Here is a 15850-nt window from a genome sequence, read left to right as displayed (position 1 = left end):
AGCCTGGATCCTGAATACATGTTCATTTGACATGTTCATTTGCAAAAAGTTTAAATAAAATTGCTCCAGCAAAACTGACGTGTTTGCTGTATTAAAGAGACATCTCTGCAAGAAGTGAGTGATAAAGCATGAATAATTCAGCACAAGGGAATCCAGAGATTACTAATCAGTAATGATTCATCCCGTAAATTAAAGCTGAACCAGCTGTTTAATTAATATGAAATATAGCAAGGGTTTTTTTTTTCATCTTGACCCTATTCTCTGACACCCCCTATTTCAACCTCATCTAAGGAATATCAAATAGATGTGATTATTTTGCAATTATTTTATTGTGTCGTTTTTATTTATTTATTTTTGTCAAGAAACAACGAAAAAGAGGTGGCTGATAATTACATTATATTTTGATAGATAGATAGATAGATAGATAGATAGATAGATAGATAGATAGATAGATAGATAGATAGATAGATAGATAGATAGATAGATAGATAGATAGATAGATAGATAGATGTTTTACGTGCTTACTGACTCGTTGAAATGAAGACATTTAGAAAGGATTGAATATAACGGAGATTTTTAGGAGAAATAGAGAATTTATTTCTGCAAGACTTGTTTCAGATGAAAATCTAACAGCATATTGACATCTAGTGGTGATAGAAGTGTAATGCTCAAACCACTCATGCCTCAGCTCAAATGTAATATTGTTAATAATAATATAATAGATTATTCTGTGTAGGGCCTTTAACAAATGTTTTCTTAAAGAATAAAAAAAAAAAAAAAAAACAAGGACAATGTAAAAGAATGCATTTTAAAAACAAGAAAAACTACAATGACTGCTAGGAATATTAACACATAATTATTAAATAATCACATATAGAACAGATAGTCAAGTAAAAGCAATCTTGTTCAGCCAAATACTGTGGAGCCAAATAATGCAAAGCCTTATACATTAGCAAAAGTATTTTTTAAATACCTGTACCTTACAGGGAGCAAAGACTCCAACATAGGGGTTATATGATCACCAACCCTGCCCACATATAGGATTCTAGATGCCAAATTTTGCACACATTGTGGTTTGTTAGGAGGACTCACAAACTCCAACAAGGAGAGCATTACAGTGGTCAATACACAAGAAAACAAAAGAGTAAATCAGCTTTTCAGTAAAAGATTAAAGAAGGAGGTCTTGACAGTGTCCTGTAAAAAAGGCTTGAATGACAGGTTGGCTTTAAAGATGACTCCAACACAACACCATCAAATGACAAAGTTAGAGCCAGTATTACACAGTTAATGGGGAGAGGTGAGGGGCATGACTTCACAACTATTTAAACAGAAAATGATTAGAGTTGGAAAAGTTACATTCTGGTTTTGAATTAATATAAATCAAAAATGTACCAGGCTAACTAAAGATCAACATGTCTTATCTTAAGCTACTGGCAGATCCTGGTCATAATGTGCACACGTATATCCAAGTGCTGTTTTATGCACCAAGCTACTGATGACTAGTAATGTGCAGTTATAAAAGTATTTGCTACTGACAACCTCATTCTTATTTCAGAGCCAACCATCATCACATCTAAAGCCACCCAGCTGGATGTTACAGTGGGAGAGAGCGTTGTGATTCCATGCCAGGTATCTCGTGACCCTACCCTGGACGTGAGGTTCACCTGGTTTTTCAACGAGCAGCTGATCAATTTTGGAAGCCATGGGGGATATTTTGAAAAAGTTGGTGGGGTACGTGTCGTTCTTTTAGCACTGCTTCCTGATATTCATGTTTGTTGATTTGAAAATCTAACAGAATCTGTACATGAATCTGTAAATATCATTGGTGTTTTTGCTCACAGACATCTGCTGGTGACATTATGATTCGTAACATCCAGCTAAGGCATGCGGGAAGATACACATGTGCCGTCCAGACTAAAGTGGACAGTGCATCTATAGCGACAGATGTTGTGGTACGAGGTAATGTTTTTCCAAACACAAAACCCCACTAGGTTGAAACCTAAAAATATGTTCAAACATATATATTTCTTGATAAAGTTGTATCATTATTTCCTCACAGGTCCCCCTGACCCACCACTAGACATCAAAGTTGATGAAGTGACAGAGACAACGTCCTTTGTGTCCTGGAGTCCAGGCCCTGATAACCACAGTCCCGTCTTTGCTTACAACATTCAGATCCGAAGCCCTTTCTCCCTCGGATGGCAGGCAGCCAAAACAGGTGTGCATTGCTTTTATGATACCAGTATTTCATAAACAGATCTTTATCCTATGTGCAGACCTCTCATGTCAGGAAACTGAACACCAACTATCAGTTCACTGAAACAGTTGTTGAAGTTTGCCAGCTGGTCTAATCAAGTTTCAGAAATACTCAGTTTTAGTAGTCTACTTTGTTTTCTGGCCACAGTGTATAAACACATTTTCTGCTCATTTATTGCGAAATTTCTGTACAATCTTAAGGAGATAAGCATTTCATGTCCATGCATGATTTCCACACTGTATAATTTAAGAATCATTGTTGTCAGATTTACCCAGGTGTAATGTTTTCTAATAGTTAGCTGCTTGTTAATTGCAATGAAATGAAAATGTATTACTTGAACTGATGCTTAATTTAGTTAATGTTTATATTAAATGCAATTAGCTGAACTTTTTGGCCCATTTAAGTAAGACTCCAGTACTTTATATGTCAACTCATAATTGTGTTGTCTTTTAATCATTAAAATAAGTTTGAAAATTATGAATGTAAAACAAATTAATTTAAAATTAAAATCAAGTACTTTGTACGTTTAAGTATGTCAGTCAACACATCAAAATATTTGTTCCTTTTTAAGCACACACAAAAAAAGATTAAACAATGATTTAAATAACTTTAAAACTTTTAATTTGATATTATTACAAAGTGCAAGAAAATATACTCTCTTTACGTACACTGGATTGGTCTTTTATTTCATTAATAGTTAACAACAGTTAAATATGCATTTCAGATTAGAAGTTCACTAAAAGTTTGCGTTCATTCTTTTTCACAAGGGTACAAGCAGGTAAAAACAAAAGGTTTTGGTTGCCTTTAATGCCAATCACTTGGTCACATCCTGACTGTCCATGTGTGGTTCCGAAAAAGCTGCATACTGGACCAGACCAGACCCTGTCTCTCCAGTCTCTAGCTCATTTTCCAAGTGATTGTTTTGTTTCTGGAAATAGATATTTATTGAAATATCTCTTCTTGTCTCAGTGCCAGCGTCTCTGGGAGGGCAGCAGTTGACAGCCCGTGTGGTTGAGTTGAGTCCATGGGTTGAATATGAGTTCAGAGTGCTGGCCACTAACTCTGTAGGCACTGGGGAACCCAGCAAACCCTCACAAAAAATCAGGACCAAGGACACATGTATGTATATAGTTATATGTTTACTGTGATTACCAACCATAAAAGGCAAATCCTAAACACTAATTACACATTAAATACAACACCTCAAGGTCAGACGCAAGTAACATTCAACTGGAAAGCTGCTTTATAGAAAAATTTGAAGTTGGTTAGTTTTTCATGTTTAATATTATAAGCTGCTTGCTTTAAAGCAATCTATTTTATTAAGTGTTATAAATAAATGTGACGTGACTGGAGTGCTGAATTGCAAAGCTCATGCAAACATCCACACAGCAATGATCAGATGCATGGTCAGATAACTGCTTTCTATATTTTGTTATTGAGAGGAAAGTTTGCAGAACATATTAACATATTCATTGAAATGATATTTGATAACAGTATACCTCTGCAAAGATATTTCCAAAAAAAAATAGCTTTGCTGTGAGCATACTGGAGACTTCATAAGTTTTGGGAAAGTTAACAGAATTGTTCAAATAAAACAAGGCACTTCTACAAGATTTGATTAGAGTTCTCTTCCAACCATACTGTTTATTAAACCCTTTCGCTCAGAACCAGGAAGCCGTCTCTGTGGTATCGTGCTCAACAAATGGAGGTGAAAAATGCCCTGTCTGCACTTCTGGGGTTTCTCTTCTTGTAAAAGTATTTTTCTTTTAATGCTGCAGTGCCAAGGACGACCCCAGCCAGAGTCAGTGGAGGAGGTGGCAGTCGCTCGGAGCTTGTCATCACCTGGGAGGTAACAAAGCTCTCACTTGCACATTTAAGTGCACAAAATGTAGCGGTCAGTGGTGGACCGACCACTGGCCTGTTTCAAAAAACAGTATATATATTGTATATATTTATATATATACAAAAAGGCAGATACTGCTGTGATATAAAGATAAATCAGTCTTTCCCTTGCTCACTCTCTCACCCTTTTTCATCTTGTGTCTGTGGATACTTGTGGGGCTTTCCAGCCAGTCCCAGAAGAGCTCCAGTGCGGTCCAGGGTTCGGCTATGTGGTTGCTTTTCGCCCTCTTGGTGGTCAAAGCTGGATGCAGGCGGCCGTGACGTCTCCTGATGCATCCCGATACATCTTCAAAAACGAGAGCATCCCTCCATTCTCTCCGTTTCATGTGAAAGTGGGAGTTTACAACAACAAAGGGGAAGGTCCTTTTGGATCTGCGACCACTATATACTCAGCAGAAGAGGGTAAGCCTCTTAATTTAATATGCACAGACATTTTTAAATAAGCCATTCACAAGTCCAGTTCCTCAAAATGTTTAAAGGGGACTCCAGATAAAATTTTAACTTTTTTGTGTGGCTTTTTTTGCATTAAGTTGGGTTTTTGGCATATCTGCCAGCTCAGGAAAGATGAACCAATCATTACAGTAGACTCTACTGAACACACTGTACTTCTGTCCCTCACAGCCTTGTTTTTATCCCTTTCAAAAATTTAATTTTTGGTGCTACCATGAGGTCTACCACTACCCTAAGGTCTACTGGCTCAATCAGTGACATTCGTTTGTTTGTACAATCGAAGATAGTGCAAGTGGAGCAGAAATTACCTTTAGGTAAAAACATGCTCAGAATGTTATGTTGCTGCAGAGTTGCTTTGTTTGGTTAGGGTAAATTGAATGTGCTAAATATTTGCTAGTGCATCACTGCTATAATCATGAGGCTAAAGATGCCGAAACATTACAGTAATGATTCTGACCACAGAGCCCAGTCGTGCCCCCAGTCGCGTCCGTGCCAAGAGCCTGTCAGCCTCAGAAGTGGAGGTCAGCTGGAAGCTTTTACCTTGGAGCACCAGTAGGACACGCATAATGGGCTATGAGGTGAGGACTTAAATACTGTATATTCACACAATGACTCACACATGAGCACCTGAGCTCAGTGTGCTGACTACTGCACCACAGCTCCAATAAAGTTTAATCAATGAATGACACCTTGTGATGCTGATTATGACTGCTAGTTGACTGTGAATTTCAGCTGAGGTACTGGAGTACAAGGGACAGACCGGACACAGCCAGTGTGATTAGGACTGTGGGAAACAGGACATTTGCGGTCATTCGTGGACTGGACCCCAGCAGTACATACTACATCAAACTCAAAGCCTACAACAGTGCCGGGGTTGGACCTGATAGTGTTGTGGTGAATGTCACCACTAAAAGGCCCCGTAAGTGTAACATGGCCCCTGGCATTTGTGTGTTATTGTATATAACCATAACCATGTTATTGTTTCCATTTTATTATTAGTTTAAAATTTAGACAGAGTATCTGCAAAAGATTTTGCATTTGTTTTTGACAGTTTATAGTCTTATTAAGGAAAGTAGAGGGGTTAGTTCACACAACATGAATTCCTGTTCACCAAAAACATTCAAAAAGCATATAATAGTTTTTTTAAGTAATCAATATGATTACCAAGTTTATTAAGTGATTATCAAGTTGTTTAATCCAGTCTAACTGCTAGATTCAAATGAATTTATTTAGCAATTACCACATACGCACATTTGAGAAATTATTGTATGTCAAACGTAGGATGGTATCTACGCAACATTTTATAAATGTAGCCTCAGCTCTTAACAGCAAAGTGGTTTTAAACTGCTCTGAAATGTGACGTTTAGCTCTTTAAATGTATTTTATCAGCACCGAGTCAGTCTCCAGTGAAAGTCATATGGAATGCTACAGACTCTAAACTCATCCTCAAGTGGGATCACGTCAAGGCTCTGGAAAATGAGTCCGAAGTTATGGGCTACAAGGTATGAACACACAACCATCACTGCCTCTGGTATAAACACATCTGATGTCTATATCGCAACATTGTTGAATGTTTGATTCTGATTCTGGTTGACAGATTACAGTTCTGTATATTGAATAATGCACACCATGAATTGAACGGCTAATGGTCTGTTTCATATAAATTGAGATTTAAAGCAGCTGTCTTGTTTTCAAGGTAATGTACAAGCAAAGCAGACAGAGTCGGCCCAGTGTGGTGGAGACTAACAGCACATCTCTTGAGCTCTCTCTGCCTGTTGATGAAGATTACATCATCCAGATTAAACCAGTCAGTGAAGGTGGAGAAGGGAGCAGCAGCAAACAGATCACCATCCCCAGGATAGCAGGTCTGAACTTATAGCCCTTATGGAATTTATAACTGTTAGGGCCGTTTCATAGTCAACGCATGTGTACACATACGCGTCCCCGAGGCTACGCATCGTTACGCTTCGGTCGCCATTATGCGTCGGTGCATAGCCAAATGTGTCGTCCCAGTTTTTGATACGCGACGTGCCGATGCACGCAATACTATGCGTTGTCGGTGGGGGGCGACATTTCAAGTATTGTACATTAATTCAAGTATATTGTGTTTACAGAAGAAGAAGGTTTGAATACAATGGCGGGCGAAGAGGAAAAATTATGCGAACTTATACGTATTCATCCACATTTATCTCTGCGTTGCCTTTGTTGCCGGCGATGTAAAATCAGCAACAGAATGCCATTGTGATCTGAATATCACGCGACCCGACTCTACTAATATCCCCCCGACTCTACTACCCCCCGTTGCGTGAGCGGTGTATTGCATACACGCATAGCCCGTGACGCTTGCGTCCACTGTTTAGACTATGAAAGGGAGCATGTCGCTCGCGTCACTCTCGTTGCTTGCTCACGTTTCTCGCGTTGACTATGTAAGGGCCCTTACCCTTCAGTATGCTGAACACGTGCTTGTTGTTTTCTTAGGCTATCACATCAATAATGTCATTTTTGGTAATTATATAAATAACATAAAATGAGTTAAAATCTCTTTGGCTTATATTGAAGGAGAACCAGAATAAAAATCTTGTTTGTTGTTATTGTTTTAAGTTGTTTGTTGGCTATCTGAAATGTGATATTTTTACATTTTTCCTACTTATATTTTGCAGTTGCACATGTGGTTGGATTTGCCCCAGAGAGGAAAGCACTATCAGTGCTCGTAACACTATCACTCTACTGTACAGTCAGGACTTTCTTATGACAGATGAACTGAACTCTACAGCGGAGAGAACAGTACAAACATCTACAAGTGGAACCACTTGTCTTTTTCCAGTGTGTTTTACAAATGAGACTCTTCAGAAGGAAAGTTTTCCTCTCGCTTTTTAAAGGAGGAAGTTTGCTAATCTGGTTTTGATCACTGACACCAAAGCTGTCGAGACAGTGGAGTAGGATCTATCGCATTTTTTGGGGGATAAACGTGTCGACAGATGTTACCCACATGGTTTCCAACCAGGAATGGGATATTCAAGGGCATAAAATGACATACTGTTCACATACAAGGACATCTGTTTGAATAAGATGACTCCATATTCATCCATTAGACAGTTGGCAGTGGAGAAACACACATATGCCTTTTCCATAGGAAGGTGGGAATACTTCTTTGAAGATAATCTCTACTGCCATACCAAACAGACACATTGATTATAAGTCCATCAACCCATTTAATCCGCTGTCCTCAAATTAAACAGTTTACAGTCCCCCGGTGTTGACATGCCCACCCGTCTGTTTGAAAGACAAAGCTAATGCTGCTGGCCTTACTTATACAGTGAAAGAGCTCGAGCTGGTTGTTCCTTCAGTCATGCACTGAGATCTTTGTTTTGCTAGTGTGTGTGACTCTTTAATGAGAAACAGTATGTTAAATATCCTCAGGACCAGAACAGCCTTAAACAGTTGTCTTGCTATCTTTTCTGGCTTAGTATGTTCATTTACAATTCCGTTATTTGATGATGTACAATAGATATTTTGATTGTAAAAGACCAGCTTTTTGTTTTTTTCCGTTAAGGTGTTTTCTATAGGTTATAGCTGTGATCATTGAAGTACCTAGAACACAATGCCTATGTTCCATTTTCAAGCTGTTTAGCATGAACTGGCTCTGTAGTGGCTTGAAATACAGTATTTGAATGGACTGTCTGCTTTTAATAAATGAAGGAACACAAGTAATGTTCTTTAAGATATTTGTGAGTTAGTCGTAATCATTTATACTGTCATAGAATGCAAAATGTATACCTTCAGGGATGCAAATTCGCGAGTTGTGGAAAAGGTGAGAAGGTCAGAGGGTCTCCTGACGAGTTTGACATGCTTAAAGGTGCTGTAGGGAACTTTTGTAAAAAAAATATTTTTTACATATTTATTTAACCTGTCATTATGTCTTACATATACATATATATATATATATATATATATATATATATATATATATATATATATATATATATATATATATATATATATATATATAGTCTGCTTAAACTTTTTTGTTTACTTTTATATAATCTGTTTCACTTAGATCATCACATACTGTACATCACAATATTGTACAAGATCTGCTGCTACTTCCCTTTCATCACAACTTTTATATTACCAACACATTGTCTTTTATATTATATTTTATTGTTGCATAAACTGACTGAGAAAGTTTTGAGTCTATTAGCCTTTAAATTAATATTCCAAGTTATTTGGAACTTTTAGAGACGTAATTTATGGCATGCTTTCAGTTAAAACAGAAAGTGGTTCCGACCTAGATGTAGGCTATGTATCCTTTTGGTTAGGCTAATGATATTTCGTTATGTAAGTTTAAAAAGCGCGAATCGAAAGCGGGGGAAAAAGCCGCGAATCTGCAAGCATTTTTAGTTGATAGCATTCCACGAAAATGTATATTAACCCTAACGTGAAACTGGAAAACTATCCCCCAGAAGAACTCATCGATCACATTATTCACGTAAGTTGAGTAGAATTTGTTCGGTGTCCATTTTGTTTAGCTGTTTCTTGCACCTTAAAAACTACTTTTGCTTCGTTTTTGCTAGTCAATTCTTATAAGTGATATACTGTTAAGCTTAATGGTGTTGATGAATCAAGATAAATAATAATATAAGTGTTAATTTGAGGATCAATTATACTCTCCCTTGTGCTTAAAGTCAGAAGTGTTCTCTTGTGTATGTAATTACAGAGATATGATACTGTACATGGAGACCTATTCACGATTTGATGTAGGCTATATTCTTCAGTAAAGCACAAGAGGGCAGTGCAACAGAACTATTGCAACCATTTCGTGAACAAAATGGGAAATATTTGTAACTAAACCTTATACAGAATTTACAATTATCTGTTTTTATTTAACTCAGATGCAGCAAATAGCAAACTTGACCACATGGATGGATCTGATTTATTTCGAACACTGTACAGCAAACACACAAAACCAAGCAGTAGAAAGTAGAGGATAGCATTGTAAACATAAGTGTCTGCAGGTGGAATCTCAGGGGAATTGATGCTAAGAGTACTTTTCTAAGCTTATCTTGTTTTCCTCCAAATCTTAAATGCAACATACAGCGTTTAAACAAGAGCATTGCCTTCTAAAGAGACAAAACTTTGTCATTGGCTTAGCAAATGGGCTGGCGTAAGAATGCTGCGGTTGATTAGGAATCCAACTATCAACCTTTGCATGGCACTTCTTTATATTCAAAAAGAGCTCACATATCCTCAAAAATCAGTGACTGATCATGTTGGAAGTATGACGTATACAGATTCCCCTTCTGATATCTGCAGGTTGTGTAAAGTGTTATTATTTTCACATAGTGCACAGTCCTGAACAAATGCATTAGTTACACAAGAACAAGCCTTCACCGTGTTAGCAAAGGTTGTTAAGAGCTGTCCTGATCTTCTTTCATCCTGTAAAGTTTTAAATTTGGCAATACACACAATTCGAAGCTCATTCGTCCGTTCAATACTAGAACACATATATGTCCTGTGTCATCCAGGATTTCTACTGCTTTTACAGAGGAACGTTTGTAAAGAGAATCATGGCTCAAGGGTCACGCTTCACTGAAAACCACAGGCTCATGACATTTACACATAAAAACGTCTCATATCTAACAAATCAGAACCATTTCAACAGCGTTTAAAAATCATTAGTTCATTGGCACAGCATTGTGTGGGAAGTAACAGTTTTTTTTTTTTTTATCACAAAAGTTTCAAACATATAGAGCAGGAATTTGTTAAATATTGGCTTGGAAAATAATTCTAGTTTCTGAATAGAATTTTCTTCAAATGCTTAAATTTTAAATATACATGCACATAACACATTGATTGATTATGCAAGTGTGTCAGCATGTACTGAACTCAAATTAGGTTTGGTTTCTTTGGACGTTTTCACAGTTTAACAATATGTTTAGGACATGAAATAGAGCATTCAACAAGCGAACGTTTGACTTTTTGTGTCGTGCATTTTTTAATTTATGTCACACTTGGGGATATTTCGAATCTAAAATCTAAAGTTTGATTACAATTGGTTCCCTGAAAAGTTTGTACTGTAAATTGGCGCTTTTCATTTGCCTCTTTTCTTGAAATCTAATGAGCATATGTAAGGGCTCCTTAAATAAAACAAACACAACTTTCTAGAATAATTAAAATAATAATAATAAAATCAGGGGGGAAAAGCCCACTATCTCCATATTATTTATAATATGGAAATTAATACTTTTAAGGGGACTGTCAAAAGGTTTGACAATCATACAGTAATACAGTCTCTCATTTTCCTCTCTGGTTTGTAACGACACTGAACCAGTTGTTGTATATGAAAACATTTGAAACCCTGCTTTGCCACATGCAGATGAGATTCAGAATTTAACATTCAGCAACATAACATTTGTTGATCAGAGAAGCACGACATACTGTATGTACGCTAGCTAGGCTTTTCCCTACAGTTCAGTATTTGCAAAAAGATCTGTGTTATATCTCAATGAACCCTAGAAAAACTACTCAATAGATACTACTGTCACTCCACTACGCTAAATCTTCAGCAATGTTCATCCAAAAGCCCCATGCCTCATGCTTGATGTTAGCATCGGGCTGTCGATAGTACGCTTGGTTAGTTTTCACATTCGTGAAGAAAAAGCAAGAGACTACAATGGCGGCTAAATCGTCTGATTGATGTGATGAGTCTGTCCTTCCTTAGCAGTCCTCCGCCAAGGAGACCGTGTGCCTCCTCAACCAGTATGTCCATGTTACCACAGCGAATGTAGACACAAAATAGAAATTACATGAGAAGGAATAGGTTCCGACATCTGGGAGGCAGCATGTGTTTGTGTGCATGTGTAAGTGTTAGTGTGGTGTATGTAAGTGGAAGCTAGAAGCTTAGAATAAGAGGTCTGTAGATGTTGGCGACCCACTGGCAGTCGTTGAGGAACACTTGCTTCCTGTTGAAATCCTGAGAACTGAGGAGATCAGGACTAATGGAGAGAAAAACAAATAGATCACGTGACACAACTATTTATTAAAGAACATTTAGAAGATCCACTTCATTGCCAATAAGTTATTGCTGTTGTAAGATGAAAAACTTAAGGCTTGCAATAGATTTTTAATAACTGCATGGTTTGCAGTGGAATGAAAGCATGTGTTTAGAGTTAACACACGGCGCTGACTGAACTGGTTTTGACATGTCATTACACCCTTGTCTAACTGCTGTACACCAGCAGGCTCAATATGACAGATAAACACTGAAGTGAAACCATAATATGCATTTTCGAAATGGATGGATTAATTGGGCATGCAGAGGCTAGCGGTGACAAATACCTTCGATTCCTCATGTGGATCTTGAGTGGAAGATTCTGTTTCCCTGACAACCACCGCCTTGGTAACCAACATGTCAGGGTGCTGTTGCTTGGCTTCTTTTATTGCCATGGCAAGCGCCTGTGAAAAAGTCATTTATTTCTCAAGCTTAATGAGAGGAACATGCAGCTAATGAATTAGTAATATGCTTTCTAATTAATTTGTGCTCTAAAGTCATCATGAAAGAGAAATAGCTTTTTTCTTTCCTAATGTGATGTTGTGAAATGGCTCCTTTTAGGAAGAAAATTGTTGATTTTGTCCATCAAGAATTGGTTGAATGTTTGCTAGTTGCTGACGTCTCATTTGAGTGACAAATTTCTGGATGGGAGGAATCAATGCCCAGCCCTCACACGGTCATCAGAGATTTGCAAGAGATTTTGTTGCAATGGTAGGTAAAGGTAATGATTTTGATTAAAGATTAAAAGGGCATTATGAGGGTATTTTTATTAAAAACATGATGTGAATAGATTAATAAATTATAATAATTACAATAACTGCAATATTCCATAAAATATAACAACTGTCAATTTTCACTTCATGGTGAGTTTAAAAATTAAAATTCTGTCATCAGTTACCGAGAGCCTAATGTCATTCCAAACCTGTAAGACCAATTGTCTATTAAAGGGATACTCATCCCCAAAATGAAAATTTTGTGATTAATCACTTACCCCCATGTCGTTTCAAACCCTTAAAAGATTTGTTTGTCTTCGGAACACAATTTTAGATATTTTGGATGAAAACCGGTAGGCTTGAGACTGTCCCATAGACTGCCAAGTTAATAACAGTGTCAAGGTCCAGAAAAGTTATGAAAAGCATCGTCAGGATAGTCCATCTGCCAGCAGTGGTTCAACCGTAACGTTATGAAGCGATGAGAATATTACTATTCTGGCTATGCATTTCATACTTTACTGGACCTTGACACTGTTATTTACTCGGCAGTCTATGGGACAGTCTCAAGCCTCCAGGTTTTCATCCAAGATATCTAAAATTGTGTTCCGAAGACAAACAAAGCTTTTACAGGTTGGGAACAAAATGGAGGTAAGTGATTAATGACAAAATTGTAATTTTGTGGTGAGTATACCTTTAACAGTTCTCTACATGCATATTGGCTGATTATCAGTATAAAGCACATATCAATGTCTTATTCTGCATTACCATATTTTAGATGATTCCTACCCTATACCTAAACATAACAACTACCTTAACCATTAATAAGCAATAAATTAGGAGTTTATTGATGCAAAAGTTGTATTTGATAGTTAGTTAGTTAATGATAATAGTCACCAAACTGAAGTGTGACCGAGATTTCTGTCCATCTATGCAATTAGTGTAAGTAATTTAAAAATTTCAAGCTCTAAAATGTGTCATCAAGAAATCCATGTGACTCCAGAGGGTTAATCCTGATTTGATGATGCAATGTGATTGCTTTTAGCTTTTTAAATGAATTAACCCATTAGTTATTTATTCACAAAATATTTTATCACAGGAGAATCTCACTGCATGGCTGTTCACACAAGAGCAGACTATCTCGCAATGCAACTGGTCACGGAAGCACTGGAAGAGGTTATTCCACTTTCAGAGGATGGACAGAAATATATCAGGGGGGTTTTTTATGTATTTTTATTTGTGTCCTAAAAATAAATGAAAGTTTTATGGGTTTGGAATTATCTGAATGTGAGTAAATGGTGACAAGATATTAATTATTTATTGAATTATTCCTTCTAGAGCTGACATAAATCATAGTTCACTAAGATGCTTTACAAAATAGCCAGCCCTAATTCCTTCTGCACCTACCTGATCTTGATCAACATCATCATCACCAGTAATGATGATCCTCTTTTCAATTCTTGTCTCCGAGTAGCCTCCCTTCACCGTCTAAAAAACATATATGTACATTTTCAATCCTCCAAAAAAACTTTTTCTAAAAAGAGGCTACCAGGAGATACTTTTTTTTCAGATACCTTAGTAACATGAGTTGTAGTGGCTGACGTTACGTTCTCGGTTACCATTAGAGGAGAGCCATCTCTAGCTAATGATCCCAGGTTCACCTGTTCAAGAATATAATGAATAAACACTTGTCAAAGCCAGAAAGCTATAAGGTAGTGTTATACCTCACAAATAAGGCAAGCCATCTGAAGCAAACTCTAGAACTAAAGTTGGAAATAAAAACAACAGACAAAATGACAAAGCAGAAGCAAAGACACAAGGAGGTTTGGACAGTCAAGCTCAACAGATGAAAATACTCACAGGAGAGATTCTCTCCGTCATAGAGTATGTGGCCTCTCGCAAACTGCTGATACCATGGTCCTAAGACAGCAAACACAGAACTTACAATCTATATGAGATCCACCACGGTGCATGTAAGTATTAAAAGAACATAATAACACTTACTTATGTAATTGATGATAATTGACATAATTACAGTCTTCAGACCATGTTCCTCTATGGTACAGTGACATATCACCAGTAAAGTACATATGATGAGCTAAAAGGTCTTTACCGGGTCTGCAATCTCCATTATGGTTGTGGTGACCTCAGAGCCATTGGGCTGCGTCTCGATCTTGACCTCGGTCTTCCTAAGAGCTTGGGAGGCAATGATTTCACTGCTCTCTCTGCTGAGAGGATGGAATGGGGGTGACTCCAAGCTCTCCCGTCTCATCAACTGGGTATTAGCTTGTTCTGTAGAGTCTTTCCTCAGGGCTTGGGCAGCTTTCACCGACCGCGGAGCTTTCTTAGGTACAAAAGGCTTGGGAAAGAAATGAAACAGATTGAGTTCAAACCTGGAAGTAATCATGAGATTTAAGAAACACAGTGCCAATCAAATGATCTTGGCAGCATACGTTGAGTTATGGTTAAAAAGAAAAGAATAAGAAGCAATGAAAAACATAACAAAATTCTGAAATCAAAGAAACCAAACCTGAACTGAATGACTGAACTATGGAGGGCAGCATCAAATGGAATGGAATTAGCATCAATCATGAACTCAATTTCCAATGTAATTTTATGCTTTGCTCTGATGCCCTGTAGAATGTGAGAAAAAAATGGGATGTGACTGCATCCATCAGCACATTTACACATTTGCTCTGACCAGTGATTGGGCAAGCCAACCACTTTGCTGAAAGAGAAACTGTAGGACACTTGTCTACCTCCGGTTTACGTTCCTCCTGTGCCTTGTGTTCTACAACAGGCTTTGGTTTCTCTATGGGCCTCTGTACTTCTTCGGGTCTCTCCTCTGGAAAGTAGATAGGATCTGCTCCCAGTATAAAGGCTGGATGGGTGGTACGGTCAGAGAGGCCAAACTCAGGTGAGAAGTCTTTCTCCCCCAGCTCAGTCATGCCTCTAGAAAATTCCTCGATACCCGTTTGGAAGTCCATGAGCACAGTGAAGTCCACCTCAGCCTCCAGACTGGACGTTGAGCTAACAGTGATACTCGAGCATTTGCGCTCAATGCCCAGGTGGGTCTCCTTCAGGTACAGAGTGTCAGGATCAGGATCATCTTCCGACAACGATCCCAAGTGCCTCTCCCAGAGATCTCTCTGAAGAAGCAGAAAAATAGGTCTTGGTGCAAGGAACCAGCTATGCTACAAGAGCAAATGTTGATTGACAAACAGGTAAAACAAGGCAGTGTAATGGATGTTACATCATCTTCACAAGACAAGAATGAGACAACATTGTGGTGACTGATGGTTAAAGAGTCTAGTAGGGATGCAGGAGTAGTTCAAAAAAGACTAACTGAAATGTCAGAAGTGTTACATGTTTCTGAGGAACAACTGAGACAATAATATACTGATATAACATTTTCACCCTAGGGTAGAGTACTGCAAATCTATACGTTTATTCCTCCACAGCAATTTCAGAGTTTCTAGA

At 37.8% G+C, this 15850-nt stretch overlaps 2 protein-coding genes across 12 annotated transcripts in view; one reads left to right on the top strand and one right to left on the bottom strand.

Moving 5' to 3' along the window:
* LOC113098301 (contactin-4-like) overlaps positions 1-8304 on the top strand; it is a 46622-nt gene extending 38318 nt beyond the window's left edge. The window contains exons 12-22 of the mRNA XM_026263323.1: positions 1556-1731; positions 1842-1959; positions 2060-2218; positions 3227-3376; positions 4036-4106; positions 4327-4561; positions 5072-5187; positions 5342-5528; positions 5999-6111; positions 6306-6474; positions 7270-8304. Of these exons, the coding sequence (XP_026119108.1) occupies positions 1556-1731; positions 1842-1959; positions 2060-2218; positions 3227-3376; positions 4036-4106; positions 4327-4561; positions 5072-5187; positions 5342-5528; positions 5999-6111; positions 6306-6474; positions 7270-7361 (1586 nt within the window). The 3' untranslated portion in view covers positions 7362-8304. The remainder of the gene's footprint in view (positions 1-1555; positions 1732-1841; positions 1960-2059; positions 2219-3226; positions 3377-4035; positions 4107-4326; positions 4562-5071; positions 5188-5341; positions 5529-5998; positions 6112-6305; positions 6475-7269) is intronic.
* A 1207-nt stretch (positions 8305-9511) lies between these two features.
* LOC113098306 (band 4.1-like protein 1) overlaps positions 9512-15850 on the bottom strand; it is a 47236-nt gene continuing 40897 nt past the window's right edge. For 10 of the 11 annotated variants that reach the window (XM_026263325.1, XM_026263330.1, XM_026263326.1 and 7 more), the window contains 7 exons: positions 15130-15519; positions 14484-14729; positions 14231-14290; positions 13945-14031; positions 13778-13858; positions 11948-12064; positions 9512-11604 (listed from right to left, as the gene is read on the bottom strand). In XM_026263325.1, coding sequence (XP_026119110.1) covers positions 11599-11604; positions 11948-12064; positions 13778-13858; positions 13945-14031; positions 14231-14290; positions 14484-14729; positions 15130-15519 — 987 coding nt within the window. In that variant the 3' untranslated portion in view covers positions 9512-11598. Of the gene's footprint in view, positions 11605-11947; positions 12065-13777; positions 13859-13944; positions 14032-14230; positions 14291-14483; positions 14730-14900; positions 15005-15129; positions 15520-15850 lie in introns of those variants that run through there. The other variant, XM_026263334.1, reaches the window with a different exon arrangement.

Source organism: Carassius auratus, unplaced genomic scaffold (assembly GCF_003368295.1).
Source record: "Carassius auratus strain Wakin unplaced genomic scaffold, ASM336829v1 scaf_tig00216504, whole genome shotgun sequence".
Classification (NCBI taxonomy): domain Eukaryota; kingdom Metazoa; phylum Chordata; class Actinopteri; order Cypriniformes; family Cyprinidae; genus Carassius; species Carassius auratus.
Note: the sequence above shows the minus strand (reverse complement) of the source record. Positions and strands in the feature narration are given on the sequence as shown.